The sequence below is a fragment of the Filicampus tigris genome, chromosome 5 (assembly GCF_054856515.1).
Source record: "Filicampus tigris isolate MCC_2025a chromosome 5, RoL_Ftig_1.0, whole genome shotgun sequence".
Classification (NCBI taxonomy): Eukaryota; Metazoa; Chordata; class Actinopteri; order Syngnathiformes; family Syngnathidae; genus Filicampus; species Filicampus tigris.
The window spans coordinates 8,486,984-8,511,035 of NC_141221.1; the positions used below are offsets into that span (position 1 = coordinate 8,486,984).

A 24,052-nucleotide genomic window follows, 5' to 3' on the forward strand; every position below is an offset into this window, starting at 1 on the left:
TTCTATATTTTAGTATAATGAGCATTTTTTTTGTCGACTGACAACAAAACTATTGGCAGATGAAAAGAAGAAAAATGGTCAAAACGGACAAAAAAAAAGGCAATTGTTTTTATTTTTGGGAGTTGGTCACCTATTTTTTCTCCCTAGAGCTGTATATTGACATATGCTGCTTTTATTCAGGTATTTGTATATAGGACTCTGTTGTATCTAATGTAGATACGTGCAGACTAAAGGTTGAAAAAAGGTATCTATCTATCTATCTATCTATCTATCTATCTATCTAAGAGGGAATAAATAATCAAACGACATGGTGCATGTTAATACTACACAAAATTTCAGTACGTTATTAAAAAAATATGAGTGAAAGAAATACAATTGTACCATCGAGCAACTCACGGGGCTGGGCAGCATTTTGAATATGATCACATGCTGCATGTAAATACGTAATTGCTGCAATAAAAATATATTTTCAAGCACTTCGTTATCATTGCTATATCTTATTATGAATTCTGCTGTCAGGCAACGCCTAAAACACAATTGTTGTGAATTGTATTGTAAATAAATACGTCACTATCTTAATCGTGGTAAAAAAAAATATATATATATAGGCAGCCTAAACTTGCATATTCTTTGTCACGTCACACTTAAAGTCATCGGTATTGACAAAAATAACATTTACTGATTTATTGGTCATTTAGTGACAATGCATATTAATTTAATACACCACCCAAAATCGATCTGTTGTTGCCTTGTAAGGTGACCTTGAGACTACATCCGTTTTTTTTCAGTAAAACAAATATGAGCATTCTGAAAGAAAATAAATGTGCCACTTTTTCCATTTGAATATTTTTATTGGAAATGTGCAAGTTTATAAGAGGGCTATTTTTGTTTTTTGATCAAGTGCCTTTGTCGAAATGTCGCGTTAATTTCCGCTTTTCTAAAACAAAACAAAAACAAAAAAATAATATCAGCATAACACACAGGTTTTGCAGTGCAAAATCTACGCGCTGCAACCCAAACACGCGTGGCTCTCGTAAAGATTTCATCACGCTCGGTTGTGATTAACTCGCTCTCATTCCATGCAGCCACGCGTGACGCACCAACCGAGGCTATTACACGACCAGGAGAAAACAAATGCAATCTCTCATCCCCCTTCAAAAAGAGCAGATATTCTTCTCGAGTCCTATTAAGAGCTTGTTGATGGAATATTTGAGGACGACCACGTGACCGTCGAGGTGACAATAACGACTGGGCGGCTTTTATTGCTTCCGTGGGCTCATTCGCACGGTTTCCACATCGCCGCTGAATAACATTGTTCGCCGTTTTAATAAATGCAACCTGAAAGTGGCTGATTAGGGTTTAGTTTTAAGGAAATCCAAATTCCGCTTGTAGAAATAAACACGTGTAAACAGACTTTTTTTTTTTAACGAGGTTTGGGTTGTTTTCCTCGAGTGGGTGCTCGTAGGACAGCTGTGTTCATAAATGTATACACCCTGGAAAAATTGGTGAAATATTGGCGACTTCTAGTTTTCTTTTATTGCGATGTTTTGACAATTGTGCTATTTTGAAATGTCATTTTTAGTTAGGTCAATTCGAATCGAATTAAATACAACTAATAATAATAATAACAATAACAATAACAATAACAACAACAACAATAATAATAATGTGTTTTTTGCCTGATCACTCGTGTTTTCTTTCAAGAATGGTGCACAGCTAACAAATGATGTAAACCTTTGAGTGCAACTGCATATTAAAAGTAGATCTAAATTCAAATGATATTTTTGGGGGTAGAAAATACACTCAAAATGATTAAGCATTGCCTAGTAAAAACACAAAAATCTTGAGTCGAACTAATAACTTACATTTTGAGAAATCTTATGAACCAGTTGACAAGAAAGTATTGATCAATTTCATTTTTTTTAGGCGAACGATCAACCATTTGCCTTTGGACAGATTTGACAATTATAAGATTCATTTTTTGTACTCTATTTCACCCCCCAATATAATTTCCCACACAGTGCGCGTGCGTTTAATATTGAACTATTTACAGCTTGGCTTCAGCACAATGGACAGCGACTCAAAAAGAACTCGTTTTTTAAGCTGCATTTGAACGTTTTATTTTTTTTTCACGAAACTAACTTGGCCACTCCATGATTATAACTAGCTCTCGGTTTATTTAACTCAATGTACATAAAGCACAATGGAACAAAATGAAGGAAGATGAAGTCAACACGTTTGATATTATCTCGAAATGAGTCATCTAACTTTGCATTTTGCACTGATGCTGAGTCAGTTTTAAGTCCTTCCAATCCCCTGCACCATTTCAGAGGCTCACCTGGACTCTGGACTCGGTGAGGCCGATCCTGAGGGCCAGTTCCTCCCTCATGAAGATGTCCGGGTAGTGGGTCTTGGCGAAGCTGCGCTCCAGTTCGTTGAGCTGCGCCGGCGTGAAGCGGGTTCGGTGCCGTTTCTGTTTTTGCTGACTGGCCTGCCCGCCCGAACTCTGCTGGGGCTGTTGTTGCTGCTGCTGCTGCTGCTGTTGCTGCTGCTGCTGCTTCTCCGGCTCTTTTCCGTTCACCGGCATACCGCCCGAGTTGGATCCCACGGTGGTGATATCTTCGCCGGGCAAGAGAGTTGCTCCCTCCACGGAGTCCGAACCGGGGGCCATGTCTCCCGGATGGCCCTGGTCCGGCACCCCTCCGCCCAGGCGACACTTGAGAGCCTCTCGGTGTCCGAGTAACTCTGCAGCATCTTTCATCCCTGAGAAGAATATAGAGAGTGTAAATGCGTTTAAAAAAAAAAAAAAAAAAAGCAGAAAAAAAAAACATGAATGAAAAACAAATATGACAAAAATAATAAATTAACTTAATTTAGCTGGGTGTCTTAATCACATTTATGCTGTCAAATGATTCCTAATTCCACAAAAACACTTACACGTAATTAAATACACACTCAATCGCTCACTACACACACGCACACAGACTCGCGCGCACACACAAGGTGAAATAAATAAGAAGTTAAGTCTTACAGTGGAGTTTAGCTCCCGGGTTTAGAGCCGAGAACTCACCGAGCCGAGCATCCAGGAGGTCGGCGTGGGAGAGCATCGCGTAGCGCTCCAGGGCGAAAAGAGGTCCGGGCAAAACGCTCCTACTAACTTTGGGGGCAATTTAAGGGGCATAGATGTTGTAAATGAAGGAAAATTCGCTTTGTGCTTAAAAAAAGGAGGTCTCTTGCATTATAATGGCCCTTAGAAGGACTGGGAGGCGCTTATTAGTGGAGAGAAGCCGTCAGCTTCCTCAAATAACAACCAATCAGAAGCAAGGATTGGACCCAACCGACACCCCCAAGCACACAGACCCCCACCCACCTTCCTGTTGTGCGTGTGTGCGTATGTGTGTGTGTTTCTCTTAAAGCCACGCACGCGCCCAGATCCAAGCGTGCACGCGTAAAAAAAAAAAAAAAAAGCTCTACAATTCAATTCTGCCATACCATCCTCTGATTTATTAGCTTTTTCATGCTCAAATTATTCCACGTTAAAACGTCTTAATGTGTTTGTTTAATCTACGCGAGGGCTGCGGGACACCTGCTTGCGAGATGAACACACGCGTGAAATGTCCCCCACTTAGGAAAAAAAAAAAGAGAGGAATTAATGTCAAATTGCAAAACAACTGCACAAGATGGACAATGTGCGCATAAGCGTGCAACATTAATAACGCATAAGAATCCACGATATGAAATTACAGCTCAAACATGCAAATGATCATCATGATTATTATTATTATTATTATTTTTTTTTTTAACAAACAAAAACAAATACGCGTCCCGGTCCCGGCTGGCAGGTGATTTGCGGAGACAAATGGAGGAAATAAATAAATAAAGGAGTACAGATGGATCGCAGCTCCGCTTAGCGATCGGGTCGCTTTAACTCTCATCGACTTTTCATCAAGGCGTTGGCAATTAGAGCCATTTAGGCCCGCTTTGCTTGGAACTAAATCAGACGTGCAGGAGCCTAAACGCTTGCCCCCATCTTGCAGGGGGGGCGTCCATAAGTAGGACTGTTACACAATTAAAAAGAGGGGACAAGCATTGATCTGCAACTCGTCGACGCGCCGTGCTGGCTGCGTGGCTCATGAGGGATTTTGAATTTTTGGTTTTGTTTTGTTTTTGTCTTCCGGGGGCAGATGTTCAAGTTGAGGCCGGAGAATGGAAGCGGCACAGCCCGGGACTTGACAAAGGGGGCGTCCGAGCGAGGAGTCACTTCTCTTTCCCCTCTCGAACCTCCACATGGTGCTCGTCTTTGTGCTCAATCTGTCAGGATGCAGAGAAGCAGCGCAGCGTGGAAAAACACAAGCAAATGGACCGGTACGTGCAGGTGATGAAGAGGGATCCCGAACTTCATCGTCATCATCGTCATCATCATCATCATCATCATCATCATCATCACGACGATCCGTAAATTCAGTGAGGGAATAGGAGGAAAAGGATCCCGAGGCCAAGTTTGTTTTATTATTATTATTTTGAGAAGGTTGTGGAGGGTGTTCGAAGACCATTAAAATCCGGTACGATCAGAGATCATATGTGTCCATTTTGCCGCCTAAAGGAATTCTGTCAAATTCAAGCACATGACAGTGCATGCTAAATACGAGACGTGTTTTTTTTGGGGGGTCTTAGGTCAATTGAAATTATGTAATTGTTTAAGTTATCTTAAAAAGTAACATTTTGTTTAGGTGTCCTAGAAACAATAACGCCAATAATACAGAAAATGCCAGATGACTTGAAGTATAATTCTAATAATGACAAATCCACTGTTACGCATTTGTGGGTATAAAACTATATTTAACATGAACATTTTAGTACAACAAAAAAGAATAGCAACTCCAACCAAATTATTATTAAAGCATGCTACGTGCATATTCCAATGTAGGTCTAATAAATGATTATACGAAGACAACATTAATAATAATAAATGTAGATTCTGTTTTAAGAGTGCACTAAATGTAATAAATACAACACCAATGCAAGTAGTGCTTTTACCACGTTGGGCATTCAATGAAATAAAACTTAAAATAAATTCAAACACCTCCACAGTTTTTTTTTTAATTCGGTAATTTTTCCCTATACATTTGTAATCAGCATAATTATCACATAGGCGTATAATATTGACTCAACGTTTTACCTGTTCATTTACATTTCTTCGTTGATCAAAGTGCGAATTCACACCTCGGGGAAGAAAAATAGTCAAACCACAATAATGAAGGATAATTTTCGTGTTTTATATTTTGGGGATGTGTGTCGGAAATCCGGTACCAAAAAAAGAAATGTTGTTTGTTGCAGGCGGAGAACGCAAATGAATCAGTAATCTCTTGTGCTGTTGACGCCTGCAACTCTGCCTTTATTGGCGTAATAAGAGCGAGACACTTGTGCAGGCTCTATGTCTCACTCAGCCTCCCTAACTGGACCACATCAATCTTTCTGCCTTGCAGTGGAAACACTCGCGCGCAATCCACGCGGGTTAATGCGGCGCATCTGAGTGCACGCGAGGCTGTTTACACGCCAAGAGACACACTTTGAATGAACATACAAGAGAAAAAAAAAAAAAAAATCAAATGCAATTTTACTCAAGATTTACGCGTGCGCCATTTTTTTTTTTTTAACTCATCAAACTGCGATCAATCCACCGCGCAAAAGTGCCATTTGTCGAGCAAACAGAAGAAAAAGACACATAAACGTGATAATTTAGATACCGTATTGCTATTGTATTAGGTCCATCCATTTTGAGGCACACACATTCACTCGTTTAAAGGGGGGGGGAATCGATGTTCCATCTACAGAAATGGTTGAAATGGCATTTGTGTGTGCGTGTGTGTGTGTGTGTGTGCAGGTGATTTGATGACGGTCCAATGAGTACATCCGAACACCCCCCGCCCCCTCACCCCCCCCCCCCCCCCCAGTCCTCATGACAGGCTTCCCTCTCCGGCCACCCAGCTTGGCTGCACCACAGAGTGCATCCCGAGCCCCAATTAGGCCCGCCGCCCCGCGCCTGCTCCCCGGTACTGCGTGATCTCTCGCACATGGCGGTAATCACAGGCTCCAAATAAAATAATCAGCAAAGAAGAGCCATTTCCTTAATGATGAAGAGGAGGAGTGTGTCACGCAGAGGGTGAATGGTGGTGCGCGTGCATGTGCGTGTGTGGTGTGGTGGAGGGCGGGCTGGGGGGGGGGGGGGGGGGGGTTGGGATATTAAAATGGCCACAGCACGAGGCACTCAAAGGTGGCATTGTGAGTCATTAGACCACAACATTAGGTACACTTGGCGTGTTGAGCTACATAATAACGGCAAGTTATTACGATTTAACAATATTAGTCGTGTGATGATTAATCGACAACTAATAAAAAAAAAAACAATGTTTTGATAATCAATTTCTGCTTTAGAGATTAATTTTACATTTTCTAAATCTTCCAAAATTTCAATCTCAACAGTAAACATCCTCCAATTTCTTTAGTCCTCAATGAAAGCAAACTGATTGTCTTTGTGCTTTTTCAAAATGAGAATTAGCCAACATCTGCTTTTAATTTGAAAAACAATGACTAATATTTTTCCCCTGTTTTCTGACATGTTATGGACCAAGCCAGGAACTGTATCATAATACTGGTCAACAGCAAATTTTATTCAGAAATGGCTGTATATATCCATAAACGTATTTTTGTTGATGTAAAAAAATATATATTTACATTTTTTTAGTGCATTTTTTTTTTAGTTTGATCTATAAAAGATTGCACAATAAGGATTTATAAGAACATGCATTGTTATTATATAACTATATGGGATTTCAGAAAAAAAATCCACCTGTTGCTGACCCTAACCTTTAATTCATACAGATTAAACATACTACACTACATTTATTGATATTATATTATTATTATGAAAACCTTATGTGCTGGAGTAAAAACAATTGGGAACAGAGTCGGAATCAGGGCAAAAAAATTCCTTGCATGTCTGATTTAAAAAAAAATGTAAAAATGTGTTGACCAGTGTAATCAATTTATAGTTGTGACTTTTTTGCAGTCAGTTTGAAGTAATGTCCTATTTCTGAATAAAGGGATGGAAATTAAAACATGTTTAAAAAAAATCGGATTAATTAAAAAATCTGATTAATCGACAAAATTATTGACAAATTAATCAATTACAGAAAATAATCATTAGTTGCAGCCGTAAACAATATGTTGATTATTGTGGACAAAAAAACTCCACACACCCCTGTTTAAATGCCAGCTTTTTGTAATCCAAAATTCTCCCACCACTAATGTCACCTATAACCTGTACAACACAATTTTTCAAAAATTATTATTATCCTTAAAGAGGCAAAGAAAAATAACTGAAATAATGTGGTTTCAAGTGTGCAAGTGGGAATGTGGCATATATGCTCAGATTTAACCAATCATATTCAAACTTGTGTTAAATGGGAAGCAGCACACACTTGCCACCATTAAATGCCTCTGATTAGCCACAAATACAGTTGTGATGTTCTTGTAGGCTTTTTCTGCCTTAAAAAATTTTTTTTTTTTTTTTTTTTTGCTATCGAGCCAAAATTTATAGGTCTTTTGTTAACACTGACTACTCTTTGGAACTGTTCACAATCTCAAGGCTCCAGTTCCAAATGAAGAAATACAATTCATAACAAAATTTCCCGTAAACATGTGGAACCATGACACATTTTCACTCATAGCTTCCTAGTCTGAGTTGCTCTTAAAATTTTGCAGTGTCACAAGAAAAATGTAACGTTGTAACTGTGGAAAGGTGAATGGTAACCAACTAATTTTGTTGCCATTAAGTGACTAAAAGTCCCCCCCCCCCATATTTATCCAACAGAAAAAGCACATGGTTTAAGAAAAAAAAAGTGAAAATCTAAACCCTCTGGTTGATTCTCCTTGGGAATTCCATAAATATTCATAGAAACATCAGGAGAAAAATATCAACATCTGATTTCCCACTTGACTCCGTGGCAGCCCTTTTGCACGTTTCATCCGCACTGTGAAAATCTAAATAACAAGCAACGGCCTTCATTCATCAGGATACAAAATGATTCCCGGAATATAGATGCATATTTTATTAGTATACGTGACGTCTTGCCACCGTAGCTCCAAATGTCACATTTACTTCATTAAAATGAACAGTAAATGACTTGAATCTGCTTCTCCTTTTTTTTTTTTTTTTTTGCAAAGCACACCTTTTGAAAGTAATAAGGCTTAAAAGGCCATCAGCCAAACAAATCCCGTGTGACTATATTTTGACAGCCTGTTAGCAACAAGCATCCACGTGAAGCTTTGTGACGCAATCCCGATTCCTCATCATGCCGGTGGCTTTGAATGCGCTTTTTTCCCCTCAGCTCCATATTGATCCCGAAATAAACCAAATTGTTTCATGAACACCGTCTTTAATTACATTTGAAAGAGAAGCTAAATATTGACGTGAATGGGGGGGTCAAAGGATTAACTATGACGCCTTAATATTGCGTGTTTACATCCCATCCCGTGACTTTCCTTCCAGTTCTGCCCCAGCTATTCGAATATGCTCTTTCCTAAGAGTTTCTCATTAGTTGGCTCCATTACAGTGGCTCCATCATTAGGAAGCTGTGATGCATCATTTAAGGTAATGAGCGCCTTACATTACAGGTGCCAGCGAGCTGTGGACGCAGTGCCGTAAGGGCCTGTCCTCAGGAGATTTACTAGGACGCGCTGTCATTAGAAGACTTCGGGGTTACTGTACATCGAAAATGAAGGAATGTAAACGCTTAACGCGCCCTGATCCGAAGCACCTAACCGTGTTAACATTTTCATGCATTTGAATGATAAAACACTTTTTTTTTTTTTTTTTTGGCACAGCATGTAAGGAGAAATGAGGCAATTTTCGGAGTGTTTCCGCAACAAAATGAATCATGGCGTAGTTTATTTTTAAGTATATGTAACTATTTGTGTATGAGATACAATTTGGGAATTTTTTTTTTTTACTAATCAGCATACATCTGTGAAATGTGAAACCAATGAAATGTAATAAGTTCAAACATATGTTTCTAGGCGGAAAGCTGCAGCTCAACCAAGATTCGTGTTGTTAATTTTCCTGAAGTTGCTTTTCATTAGGGTTTACATCAAGATTTCAGTACATCCGCGGTGCTCACTTCCAGACGGCGGCTGTAATGTAACTGGATTGTCGACAGCTTTTTGACGTTCATTCTTTTGACATTTATTTTCATACACAGCGCACAGGCAGAAAAAAACTGGCACATCTTGATTTTCGCGTCAGTGCAAGTTGAGTCAAGTGTATTTGGGGAATTTGGCACACCGCGCTACGCCACGCTGGGCGTTCCGGCGGACCAGGGTCATTTTTTTTTTCACATGCCACTGGTGCACCTGACAATTTGGTGGTTGAAAGTAGACCAGACTTTAGACCCGCTGGAAGCAGGTCTAAGTTGTGGCGCAGGTGGTGTAACGTGATTTTAGTGATTTGATCGAGGCGAACAGGCAGATCGATTCTGACCTCCACGGATCTGTGTGGTGGATGACATCATATTTCATTCATAAATATGACAAGAGTGTGCATTACAGAATCGTTTAATTGAAGCTGTTACTATGATTATCATCATCTTTATGATATTTTTTGAATCACAAACTTGGCCGCGGCACAGCTGGGGGTAGGGTTCACACATGGACACGAACGATTGGGTTGGAAGGCGCCCCCACTTCACTTCACAGAAATGATCTGTGTTTGCCTTGGCCAACTTGACATCATCCACCCATCAAGGTCCGATTGCAGTTCCATAGAAACGTACTTTATCGTATTCCGATCTTCTGCATGGCCTCCGGTGACTATATGTCAAAGACTGTGCTTTTAAAGGCCGTTGGCCGGTAAGCTGGTCAGCTGCGTTCACACCCACAATGGCGCAAACGCCCATTCCTAACTGTGCTTGTCTGCAAAAATACAGAAAGAAACAAAACTCAATCCTTGCTCAAAATTTGACAGCAATTAGACTTGCGATGGGCACAAAAATAAAGCCCTTGGAGTCAAGGGAAGAATAAATACTTTCCCACCATGCCAAGCGGCATTTATAAATTATTTGGCTAATTCCATGTATTTATCATGAATGGTAGTTGTTCCTTAAAGTGGAAGTCAACCCCCCAAAATTCTTTGTAATAATATGTTCTGTGCGCCTTCACTAGTCTAAACATGGCATTCCGATTAATATTGCGTTTGTGGAATATGAGTCCCACCCATTTTTAGCCATCTCAGGCGGTGGCCATTTTGCCCAATGCCCAACACCCCATCAAGACATTTTGTTTGTCACCTTAGAGCAAATCTGGTCCTTGAGGGCTGCTATCCTGCAGCCTCTTTTAACACACCTGATTCAAATGATCAGCTCATCAGCAAGCCCCGCAAACCCCGATAACAATCCTGATCATTTGAATCAGGTGTGTTGGAGGAGGGACACATGCAGGATAGCAGCCCTCGAGGACCAGATTCCGACACGCACATTTTAGAGGGTATTTAAATCTTTACATTCTATTTAATTATGTGAGCACGATTAAAGAACACAAACATTTGTTTTGTTTTGTTTTTTGGGGTACTGGAATGGATTAATTGTATTTCAATTCATTTAAATTGGCAAAAAAATTTGAGATACGAGTGTTTTGCGTGACAAGTGCAGTTGTCCCGATCCGATCGTGTGATCATCCGCTGATCGGCATCGGCTAAAAAATATCAGACTATTGACATTTCTAAAGTCAGGGATAACAGATTTTAGTTGTTTACCTGATTCGAACCTCTGCTGACTTACTAACACAAAAAGTGATGTTGGGATACCTTTATTTTTATTAAAGAATATTAAGATCCATCCATCCGAACCATAATCAAGAAAATTTGAAAGCAATCTTTTTCCTTCGTAACGCAGTGCCGAGGTATCGGATCGAGACTCGGTACCGGGAGGTACTAAAACACAAATGACTCGGACTCGGGTGCAAAAAACTGTTATTGTGACGACTCTAGTTACAAGCGTGGTCAGGGCACAAATTCCACTCTTATCTCAAGGCAGCACTGTCGAGCGCCAGAGTGACATTACAGCAGCGTGAGATTGACTCTGCATCCATTTGTTGTCTACTGTGACAAGGTGTGTTTGTTCTAGTGGCAAACATGGCAGAGAGAAGGGGAGGACTTGGGTCAGCGGCGTCTCTGAGTGGCTTGAAATTAGAAACATGTGCTGGCAATTATCAAAGCTCGGCAAAGCCACGTCATGCAATTGAATGGCTCAGCAAATGAAAGAATAAATGGGATCACTCTCTTTGACCTTGCTCGTCGCCACTTGCCCAACTTCATCTACCCCCTGATACTTCTCAGTGTACCACTCACGCGCACACGCGCCCGCACCCACACCTGCGCACACCGCGTGTATTTCCAAGCTGTACTTGCGGCATGACGGGGAGCGTTGCCGCGGCATCCTCGCGTTTTCGTCCGAGCCCGCGTTTGCGTTTGCGTTCGCGCGCTCTCCCGTCCGTCCGTTCTCTTTATCATCCTTTCCCGGTCTCCTCCCTCTCCCTCGCTCCCTTCTCTCTGCCACTTTTCTGCTGCTCCTCTGCTAAACACGGCGCACTACCCCTCCCAAGATTAATTGATCATCAATTTAGCTCTAATTTGGACCAAGTCAGCTGGTAAATGGGGCAGTTTTCCCTGATTGTTAGTGAAATGTGTGCAAGTACATTGATAAATTTTGATTATTTATCAATTACAAGCAAATGAAGTAAATCTATTGAATAAATTCTAGCCTGATTGCCGTAATAGAGTTTGAAAATATGGCTATTGATAATGATTCCGGCTAATAGTCTTTTCCGGCGGCGGTTTGCCGGCTTGTCGGAATGACAACACAAAACTCATTTTTCACAGAATCAGCTGAGTGAGTGCGAGGTTGATCTTTCATTAATCAGTCACATTACGGAGCTGATACGCCGTAATGTGCCACGCTTCCCTCGCAAAGACTCCGACGCTTTGTCATATTTTATGTCAATTACCAGTCATTTTGTTGTGTTCCATCAAGCCACCTTGTAATAGTTAACATATGCTAAGGTAAAGCTCCCCTGTCCCGCCCTCCGGGAGCTCCGGTGGAGGAGTTTGGGAGAGACAGCGGGCGCTCTTAATTTCTTATTTTCCTGGCCGCGGGCCCTTATGGGAAGGGTGGAGCGGCGGCTTTTTAAATGGACCTGCCATCATGTTTTCCCAACACTAATGGAAACGCAGCTTTGTGGAAAATAGGAGGGAGAAAATTGGAAAATAGGTCAGGGGGGCTTCAGTACACAATGACAGGTGATGTAGCCAGAAAGAGTATTTGCACATAGACGTACAAATTAGCACTGACATTCCCTCACTGCGTCTAACTATTAAGAGCGGGTGATTGATTGATTTGGATTTTGTCCAGCATCTGTACGCAATGGGTCTGAATTTGTTCTCGAAGAAAAATGTATCACAGACAACCCAAAGGTGGCCCACCAGCACGAGTTGACGGGAAACTACATATCATTTACATGACATGGAGCGGTGGTTGTAAATGCGATGCGGCCGTCACCTCGGGGGGCGCCAGAACACTACGGGGGAGCTGCAGCAGCTGGAGAAAAACAAAGAATACATATTTGGAAAGCTGCTATGCTAACTTTGGTGCGTTAAAGGCAAAACTGATTTTTTTTTTTTTTTTTTTTTTTTTTTTCGAATCCAACTGTGAGAGAAGAGACGCTGGCTAAATTGACATGGACACATTTATTTGGATTAAATTCCTGATCGGAATAAAAATGCTTCATGCACACACATTCGGAATATCGGGGCCGACCTGTTTTCTGAATCTGAGCCGTGATTGGTCGTTGTGAGCAGCTGCGATGTGATTTTTACAGTCGACAGAATTGACAAAATGGCCGCCCCCCGGAGATGGCTAAAAACGAGTGGATTAGCCCTTATTCCACGAATGCAAAATTGATCAGAATGCCCACTTTCAACTAGTGGGCTTGCATAGAACATATTCTTGAAAAAAAAATATGTCTGGCTTGATTTCCCCCCTTTAACAAGTTTAAACCTTGGTCATCCCCAGTCCGAGCAATGGCGGAGAAGTGAAATAATTGTGATTTGGAATCAATGATAAGAAGCAGTGGTGCGGCGGCGGCGGCAGTTGGAAGCAACCTAATGATCAGCATTTAGAGCGGGCAGATAAAGCGCCGTGCTGTGGATCCAACACAGGGGCCAAGTGCAGGTGAATTAACCCGGTCCACATCTAATATGCCGGTGTCAGCTCTGGTTAGCGCGCGGCCACACCGCGGCCTGTATTGGCAGTGGCACAGCATCCAACATCGTCTTCCCTCCATATGCCAGCAGGCAGCTATCTATAATCGATGGCCACTTTTAATTGGGTGGCCTGTCTGTCGGCGAACGGGGATGGTGGAGGGTGAGCAACACCGTATATATTTAGCCCACTCGGGAGAAATTCTGTAGGTCGTCCTCTCTGGAAAAAGCCAATCAGAGCTTGTGCTGTTGCACGGCAGACGGTTATAATTGAATAATTTCGCACGGTGACCCTCGATAAACACCCAGGACCAACGTGCTATAACAGGCATGAAATGATATAGATTGGAATATAAATGAGTTTACACATCAGTCAGAGTTGTGGACGATTTATAGGGCATCGTTTAGAATATTTTCATTTTACACAGGATGCAGACGCGCTCGAATTGAATACTTTTTATAGAAGCATGTCAATACAGGATTGAAATGTGTTTTTTTGGGGGGGGGTTATAATTTAGAACGAAAAGAGTAAACTCAAAAGTCATTTTTGCACTTAATAGTAGTATGTTTTTGTGATGACACTTTCTAAATTCGGGTCACATTTCGACACGTTTGCTTTCAATTTGCAGATTTTGGTTGCCTGGAACATTACAAAAATAGAGTACAAGTTGTATGATTGTGTCTTTATATAACACCGCAATGGATTTTAAATAAAACAAGGTTTGATTGGATTGTAGACAAAATTTTGAGAGGTTTCGTGACTAAATATGGCCTTTGCCATTTAAAATGTTATGCTTAGTACCCGAAAGGCTCAAAATTGAACAGGATTGGACACAGTGACATAGTTGCAACACAACCAGAATTTACGTTACCAAAATAAAAATCCTCGATTGTTTCCAATTATCATATCGTCGCTGTCCTATGAAAAACACTGTCCATTTTTTTTTTTTCAATTTTCTTATTTTTACGTGAATGGTGTTTCACAAAAGTGAAAATGAATTTCAATTTTCTCATTTTTACGCCAACGGTGTTTCACGAAAGTGAAAATGAAAATCCTTTCCAAAACTGGACAATAAATGTGTTTCACAGGACAGCGACGATATTCATAGCGATGCTGTATAAGAATTATAAATCAAACTCATGCAGGGTTTAAATACTTTTTTCTCCTCCGGCCCGACGCTAGTGACACCTTGCACACAAATTAAAGTGATAATACACAAGTGTCGGTGTTTAGCTGCATTTTTTTTTTTTTTTCTTCTAACACTACTCTTGTTTTTCAAGGAGGTTGTGGGGGGTGGGAGGGGGTGTTGTCATGCAGCGTTGCGAGAAGGGAGGCTGCACGGGAGCTGGAGACAAGAGCCACCAGTGGACATGCTGCTTTTGCCGCAGCCGCTAATTGATATTGAACGCGCTGCTGGTGAGGAGCGCGCGGGGCCACTGCTGGCTAATCTATGCTTTAATCAGCGTTTGTAATGAGAGTGGCGGCACGCTCCCGCACAAGAGAGACTTACAAGCAGCGTCTGTCAGCATCCGGAAGAAAATATTGGGTCCAACTCCTGAGTGAGCTGGCGTTTGTGATTTTTTTTTTTTTTTTTTTTTTTTTAATCCCCCCCTCAGGAGAGAGAAAGTGGGAGCTGTCCTTCAGCGCACCTGATGGGGCCTGAGGATGCTGTCCAAGGAGCTTGGTAGACATGCATTCCGTTTTTGCATTCACAGGCAAAAACTGCAATATTTCATGAAATCCTTACAGAGCAACGGGAAATGACATGTAAAAAAAAAAAAAATGATCCGGCCACAATATAGATAAATAATTGGGCTCAAATGCAAATTTGTAGCCAGTAAATACTCATTTATGACCATGAAATGTAGATAACGTGTACACAAAATGTAGTATAACGTGCGAAGCAAATACACATTTGAGGCGACAAAAGTCGGATTAACGTGCTCACAAATTGCCACAAAGTACTTTGACATTTTCAAAAGTACTACTACAAGACAGAGCAGCTATTTGGATGCAAAGTAGTGAAGAGCAAGAAGAAGAGACAGAGAAGGTCCCCAATAAGATGCAGAAATATTACTTGCACCCGAGAGCAGACAGAAAATATGCCTGTGAGTATTGTTGCATGGTCTGCTTGTATGTGATGCTGCTCCAAGTGTATTAAAGTAGCAGTTGGTTGAAGGTCTATAATTACTGCAACATCTATGCTCATTTCCATGAGCCCGTATAGAGCGTTTTGCATGATATCTCGGCAGTCAGCTAGGAGACTTTTGTCGGCCGGAATTATATTTGCATCCACGGTTTGGTGACGTTTAATTCTCTGTGTGACAAATAACTTGAAGCAAGCACCCTTTACCTCTTGTTTGGAGAAATGCGTGAGCGAGTCTTTTCATCCCCTCAAAGTGATGTTGTACGATAGCTTCACATTACTTTGACAGCGAGCGAGCAAGAACCGGGACGGAGGAGTACTTTGTGAAGTGTGTTTGAATAAGTTGAACTATTTTCAAAACACATGGAAGGGGTTAACTATACCAAAAGGTGTACCTAATGAAGTGTCCAGCCATGAAACCTTATTCGTTGCTTCACAAGCTAATGTCAGGGCATGATCACCGCTCGTTGGGGTAAAGTTAATTATCAAATGAGGGACTGCCATTGTAACGGAACAACTCGTACCAAAGGATGGGATGGAGGATTGGGGGATGGGGGGGGGGGGGGGCTTGGTTACTGCACACATGCGGGCCGCAGACTGAATAGCAAGCGGGACATTAGCAGAGGTGTGTGTGGGAACACTGTCAGACAATTAACAGGCTATCGCAGATCATGCCACACACGCGCACGCGCGCACACACACACACACAGCCAAATAGGTATGCACACACCTCCACACAGGACCCCATCCAGCGCACACACGCTCGGTTATGCATACTTTAAATAGGATGGTGTGTACAAAACGAATGGCCACTAATTATGAAATGGAGCCGAAATAATTGCTCCTGTCGACGTGTAAAGCGGGTTATTTAATTGCCAACTAGGATTTCAATTAACACATTACACAACTTCATATGATAAGCATACTGTACACGTTAGAATTTGGGAAACAGTGGAAGCAGTATTCAACTTGAGAATTTTGGGGAAATAAATGGTTAAAAAAGACCTCCTGATGGGAAACTGTTAAAAGCTTTGGCATTCTTCGCTAACGATCGGCCCAATGAGAAGAAGACGAGACCAACGTAATTTTTTACGCCATTTTACTTTATTTTTATTGATTGATTTGTATTTATTTATTGTATTATTTCTTTTATTTTTGTCAACCTTTTATTTTACGTGTGTGCCATTCTAACCTTTTCTTTTTTTGGAGAGCTTAAATGACCTGACTGTTTTGGGCTATGGCGCCACCTGTTGATCGACTAACGCCATTAGTGTGGAAATACAGGGGTGCCTCGAGATACGATTGGCAGATAAGGGCTGTCATTTGTTCGATTAAACGAGCCATTATAATATCCCTTTAAGCGACGGCGGTTGAACATAAATTGTGGAGCAACATATGAAGATAATACAGTATGATGATACTCACAGCCGCGTTTTCTTTATCCTCGGCAAAAAACAAACAATGTGACTGCAGTTACTGGGGAGCTGTGACCAAGTATATACAAATGTCTGTATTATACTGCCCCCAGGTGGCCAAGGCACGCACACCAGATGGCGCGGCACAACAGCAAATGAATTGCAGCAAAAACTCTGGTCGAAACTGTTTCCTCATTGTTTACATTGACTTCAATTGTGTCATTTGTCATGTGTCATTTAATTGTGTGTGTTTTTTTATTTTATTTTTTTTACAATATTACAGAATTGCGTTTTTGGCTGGAACGGATTAATGGCATTGCATTCATTTCATTGGGTGAAGTTGATTTGTGATTCAAGTGTTTTGAGTTTCGAAAGTTGTCACAGAAAAAAAAAATGTATCTCAAGGCACCAATGTACTTGGTAAAAAAAAAAAAAAAAAAAAAAAGACTAGCATGCCAGCTTTGGATGAGCTTAATCGATTGAGTGCCAGTCGCTAGCCTTCCTAAACGGGGCTGGAGGAGCGGGGGGAGCAGGGGGTCATCTGAATACCGTTGACATGCATAGAGTGAAAATACACGGTGGTGCTGTGTGGCCGGTTGGGAAGGGTGAATGAATCGCGTTTCCTCCTGACAGAAGAGTAGCACACCTCCGTCCTCCCCCGGCCTGGTCCACTTCCTGTCCCCGGTGCCGACACTTTTGTCCCTCTCATCAATCACAACTTGTGTGCGTGCGTGCACGTGTAAAGGTGCGCACACACTCCTGTTCTATAACAAAATAGACGCTGCGGTTCAAATAGACAGTTGTAGCAAAATGAGATATCCACAAAAAGTGACAAGGCCTCCAACTAAGTGATTGATAGCTTAAACTCCAGAGGTATAATGGCGCTTTTTAAAGGTGAGGAGGTACCTGCTTGGATGCTTAGCAGACAAAGTAATCACATGACTCACAGTAGATATGAGTGATGGAACTCGTTGGCGTTTTTACTCCGATTCATCCGAAATTGAGCAAATTTAATGACTAACATAAAAAAGGCTTAGATATTTTTAATGCAAGTTTTATACTTTGGAATCATTTGTACTGAATGGTGGTATGACAAATGGGGTATGGAGAGTGAAAGCAGTTACGTTTTTGTTTTGTGGGGCATCATATGGCTCCCTGTACGTAGGTTATACGTACATGTGGATAACTACAGTATTCTCTCTACGTTATGTGTATATATATACATATATATATATATGTATATATATACATATATATATGTATATATATATGTACGCATGTACGGAAACAAAATTCCAAAAGCTTTTGAGTGATTCACTCACGTTTGTTCAACTCATTCATTGCTATAATACACCTGCTCTGTATTAAATAAGAATATATTAGGAAGCAAAACAGTGCCATCTGGTCGACAACTGCAGAGATGCCACCGACTGACGGAATTAATCAGCTTTCCTGGCAAACAAACGCGGCCCTAGAGCGGCTCTACCTCGGCATGAGGCTTTTATGAATCATACGAAGCGCACGTTGACCTGCTGACCTTGGAGGGGTTGAACGGCGGGGCGGCGATGGAGTCTGCAGTGAAGGAGAAGAAGAGAGGACCGATTTCTACCGAGTGCTGCAGTGAAGAAGCTGCAGAAGTTTTGAAGGTGACTGCAGGTTATTTCCTCTCATGCATGTGCAAATAATGCGCACATCTCCTGGGCGACCCCCCCCACCCCCAACCCCCACCCACCCCCGCCTCCGCTCCACCCCCACCCCCCCAGCCCTCTAACTGCCTATTTAGGGCTCAAATTGGAACGACCCACTGCTATTTCCAAAACAAATAAAGTGCCTTTGAAATGGATTAGCGAGATATGTATGAATTTCTGCTTGATTTATTTGATCATTCCACATTACAAAAGCTGCGTGGCGCTCAAATGCCATTACAAGTTTTCAGTTCCTTTCATTATGTAAGAGAAATTAGGCCTCTATAGGATTTCACTGGGGCGCAGTGGTTCGGCGGATGAAATGTAATTTGCGGGGGGAATTTGTTGTATCTGTCGCAAATATTCCCAATTAGTCACGTAATTATTGGAAGGTTTCTGCAATTACGACTTAAGCCGGGGAAATCTGAAGCCGTGGCTGCCCCTAATTGGTCTAGATTTGATATTTTGCATATTTGCATAATGAGGAAATTGGGAGGAAATTGTGTTCAGCCATTTGTGAAGAATTCTATGAATTTTATGAATGTGAAAGCCATCCCCCTCAGCGGCGGACGCCTTCGCCCGGGCTCCCGGAGGTAGCGGGGCAGCCCAATGTCACTGCGGGGAAATGTTGCAGCGTGCGTGAAATGTACACAAATATTCTTAACGTAGCACAAGGTCGCCGAGGAAACGCACAATTGTGCGAAAGCCTGCGCTGGCATGTGATGTATTCAACATGAGCCGGGGAGGGGGGGCTGGGGGGGGGGGGGGGACGCTTCCCCTTTTCGTGTGGCGTCAGTGAACAAACACTGAATGGTGTTTTATTAAGAAGCCTTTGATTTTGTCATTAGATTTATATTAGATAATTCATCCAGATTGGCCTGTGAGACTTAATTATGCATTATCACAGCGTGCTGATTGATATTGAGAAAGATAAGTGTTCTATGTAATTGGTAATAAAGAAGGTAATTTTAGAAATTTGTCCAATCAGTAATGATTATGAGGCTGTGAGTGGTTAATGGCGTTAACTCAGGGTGCCCCCTTTACACAGTCCACCCCCAACGTGTCATATATATGAAATAAAGGATCGACAAGAGGAGGAAACACCTTTTGCCGCACACATTAGGATTCGAACCCTTTACAGTTTGCGACATTTATCGGGCACTCTCGTTCTTTTTATGTGCCTGCGTGCTTAGCGATAATTGTACATACGATAATTGTATTCTATTGAATATGTCCTTCGCTGAACTTTAAGGTATCAATTCAACAATGTTTATTACGGCAGTGCCATTGCTCCTTTCATGTCACACAGGAAAGTAAACATATAAGAAACACCATGATCATAATATGAAGTGATAAACTCTCTTAAAGGCGGATTTTTTTTTTATTTATTTTTTTTTAATACAGTTCCAACATCATTAGTGTACCTAATGCTGCGTCCCGCGGGTGTATCGACTTTCACCTTTTATGTGGTTGATACAACGCGAAGGAGGCAGCTGTTAACAGTTGTGCAGTAGTAGCGCGTGCGTCCTCATGCTGGAGCAGCGGCCCGCTGAGAGTCGTATATCGTCCGGCAGTAAAAGAAGGAGAGAGCACGAGAGGCTGATGAATGTGCGGGAGATAGATGTGTTAAGTGACCTTGGAACATTACACTCTCCTTCAAAGAGGGCCAATGAAGATTAGTACAGGCTTGTCGCGCCACATTGAGTGCACTCATGCGTGCGTGTGCATGTGTGTGCGCGCTCTGATTATCTCCAGGCACTTTTCACAACTTCTTTCATGGAAACGGTGTCACTTTAACGCTTGCACAGTCCCATAACCTATTGTTTAATTACCAAGTTGTATCTCTGCCTTTTTTTTTTTTTTTTTTTTTGCCCCATTCAAATTATGGGCAGTGAAAATGCTCATTTAGCCAATGATTGTTTTTTCGCCGATTCCCCATTTGTTCTTCTTCTTACATTTATTTTATGACTTTTAAATGCGCAGTTGTGGAAACTACCTTCTCCGGATGCGCGCATTAAAGCGAAAAATACGCTGTTTACATATTGATATACTGTGTAATTAACACTGCATATCATTTTTCAACTTTTCATAGATGCTCCCATGAAACTATTTCTGGGTTACTTGAATGGGATCTACTATAAAAGAAAATGCGGAATATACTAAGCAATTGTAGGTGAGTAAATCTACAAATCTATGCGAAATCATACGAGGTTGACGTTACCCAAAACATTGCAAACATTATGTTCAGAGGGAACAGAACCGCCGTTCAATTACTTGGCTTGGCTGTTGTGAGTTTCTTAATTTCTTAAATAGAGAGGGGGAAAAAAAACAAGTGCTCTCAGGTGACAAAACAATCAACACCAAATACAAACATTTTCATCCATCTATTAGAGTAAAAAACATTTAATAGCTGACTCAAAATTGACTTTGAATTGATTAGCCCGTTCTCAGCTCGATACTCTACAATAACAGTTGTTGATTTCATTGTAATTGCCATAACATGGGAAACAAGGTTAATTCGGGTACCTTGTTGAAAGGAAAGCAAAGCTAAAAAGCTTCTATTGAATGCCGGAATATTGAGTTTATAAGCAGGCAGAGGTGAGTGGACCTTAAATCAAAGCAACCGTGAGTTTATTAGGCGGGAATAAAGGGAAGGCAAAAACAAACAAGGCCGCGTCGATGTGAAAAATAAATAAATAAACAAACAAAACACCCTTTTTAAATATTCACAGGCGGCCTCGTAAAAGAGGCCGCATAATAATTGCGCTATTTCATGGGATATTAGAGCAAAATGACCGCGGTCCAGCCCCTCTCCAGCCCGGATTGTAAGTCCGCAGCTACGCAGCCCTCCATCCTTGGTCAGGGCAGCATCGCCGCTAATTTATAGGTCAAAATGAGAGTCTGCCTAAGTGTAATGGCTCTTTAAAAGAGCCAAAAAGCGAAGAGCGGAGGGGACGCGTATGGGTCACACGTGAGAGGAAGAGCCAGACTAAACGCCAAGCTTGCGGGGGGAAAACAACCAACGGGCACCAAAGTGTTCCCAATGAAGCTCCGGCGACAAGCCTGAACAAATAGAATCACACGTGCACACAAACAGCAGTAGCGACGGCGGCAGAAACTGGCGTATTCTACTCTTGGACTTAATGGGAATAAAATACCTCAGTGGATGAGTGCAGATGTGTTTGATACAAATAGTCATTTTCCTATTTGCTGCCTCATTGGGCATGATGAATGATGGAAGTCAGGGAGGCGTTGTGATAAATGGCAGCACCTTGGCTCTACTGCATGGCCTATTGATTCTCCTTCTTTATTACCCCTCCAACCCAGCTGGCTGCTCTGCCCACTGCACCCCCACCCCCTCCTCCCCCACCCCCAACCTCCATCCCTTCCTTCCCAGCACACACACACACACACACACAGGGAAACAAATATGTGCTCGAAGCCAAGCGCTGGGAAAAGCCATACACACACACACACACACACACACACACACACACGTACATTTGGAGAAAGGGATGGTGGCGAGCACCAGCGGGGAAAATAAGTATAAAGGCTTATAGGAGCAGAACTGTATTTTCATGTTTATCGCTTAATAAAAGCCATACCATGCACGCTTCAAGGGGAACATTTGCATTTTCGAGATGGCAAAATACACACAGCCTCCTGCTCAATTAAAGCGTTTTAGCGGTGTTAAGAAGCATGCCGTGGTCCAAACTGTCGAAAGGTTGAATAATTTACTGAGGGATTAAGCGGCCAGATAGACAAAGTAGGCAGGGTAAATAAAGCGATGTTATCTTCGACTGAGCTCTTCATCATGAGGTAATGGGGGGGAAATGATCCCGCCCCGCGCAATATCCGTGCAGTTTGAAATAAATAACGGATCGGTGTCATTGCGGAAGTGCGCTCGGCAACAGAGCTGGGATGTGATGTCACGTGGGGGAATGACTGGCATGTATAGTGATAAAAATGAGAAGAGAAAAAAAACCAACACAATTTCAATTTCAATTTTCAAGTCAATGACGTAAAGACGTCTTCTAAAAACAGCAGCAGAGAGAAAACAATCCTGCCAAAGTAGAACCATTAAAAGAAAGTGCCGGTTGTATTTAAATTGTTGCTTCAAAACGGTGAAAAATCTAGCCATTGTCTGCTTTCAAACACTGTGGGCGTGTCCGCCGAAAAACCCCGCCCCATTCAACTGTCGTTCAAATGCCACCACTACCATTACTTTGTCAAATATCTTTTTTTTTTTTTATGCCAACACATCCCCACATGTTTGAATCGTGAAAATATATCTGGTTGCTCTCATATTTTGCTCACTGATTCCTTCTGCGGCTTTCCACCGGTGCCATTGAAAGTTCTCAAGTTCTTGAACTTGTTCTTGCCATTTTAACCACATCCCGCCAAAAATCTGGAAACGTGAAATGGCGAAAAATAGCTTAACTCTACAGCGGCACAATCGAATAATACACAGTTGTCAGTCCCTTGCACATGTTTTGGGCAGTTATTTTTAAGCAAATGTATTTGAAAACATCAAATTCACATTACAGGGTCTTTAAGAGGCAAACTTTCATCACATAAATAAATGTCTTTTTTTTCTTCTTATAATAATAAAAAATCATACAATTTTTACAATTATTTTTCTCATAAAAAATGATCGGCTGACCCAAAATCAACTGGAATGGGCTCCTGCTTGCATACGAGCCTAATGAGGATAAGTGCCACAGAAAATGAATGAATGGACAAAAACAGTCCTAATATTCCAAGCACACAAGTGGTTTAAGATGAAGAAAACTCAGGATCTTGTCAATTTACACGTCAATGTACATTTCACAGCCAATCAATCAAAAAATGATTACCCAATAAATGGGTGTGTTTTGGTTCATGTGGCCATTCACCCGAGAAAATTATATAATAATTGTCATCTTGTAACATTAACATTCTCGCCTCTCACAACTTCACGACGTAATTTGACATTTTTTTTCCGTGGTTCCAACACTCCTTTGCAATAAGGCACATCAAGATGACAAAAGGAAATGTCTCCATCATGTCTATCAGTAAAAGGCTTATCGGCGACAATAAAGTCCGACGCTAACGTCTGGATCGAAAAAAAAAGAGAGATCAAACGGCGCTGACCTCTCAGACTTCAATTTACCTGCTGCATCTCCTTGACCTTGAACCTGAGAGATAATAATTCAGGGGGGCCCGAGCAGGTGATGAATGGTTTGTGTGCATGTGTGCACGTGCAATTGCGACCACGTCTAACGCGCAGAAGGGATAACAAATGGAGAGAAAGGGCTGTACACAAACAGAAGTAAAACACATACGCTACGAGACGTCACTTTTGTATTTAAAGGTCCAAATTGATTTATAAGGCAGAAAAATATTTTCCATCTTTCATTTTTGGAATGTGTTATTTCTGTTGGTGGCACAGCGGACTAGTGGTTAGCATAGCTGCCTCACAGTAATGTTGGGGGTTCAAATCCGTGCTCTGGCCTT

At 41.6% G+C, this 24,052-nt stretch overlaps 1 protein-coding gene across 4 annotated transcripts in view; it reads right to left on the bottom strand.

Moving 5' to 3' along the window:
• LOC147147141 (homeobox protein orthopedia B-like) overlaps window positions 1-24,052 on the bottom strand; it is a 71,340-nt gene that overhangs the window by 1,387 nt on the left and 45,901 nt on the right. For 2 of the 4 annotated variants that reach the window (XM_086030377.1, XM_086030378.1), the window contains 2 exons: window positions 3,032-4,311; window positions 2,339-2,763 (listed from right to left, as the gene is read on the bottom strand). In XM_086030377.1, the coding sequence (XP_085886503.1) occupies window positions 2,339-2,763; window positions 3,032-3,107 (501 nt within the window). In that variant the 5' untranslated portion in view covers window positions 3,108-4,311. Of the gene's footprint in view, window positions 1-2,338; window positions 2,764-3,031; window positions 4,312-9,455; window positions 9,970-24,052 lie in introns of those variants that run through there. The other 2 variants (XM_086030379.1, XR_015086775.1) reach the window with 2 other exon arrangements.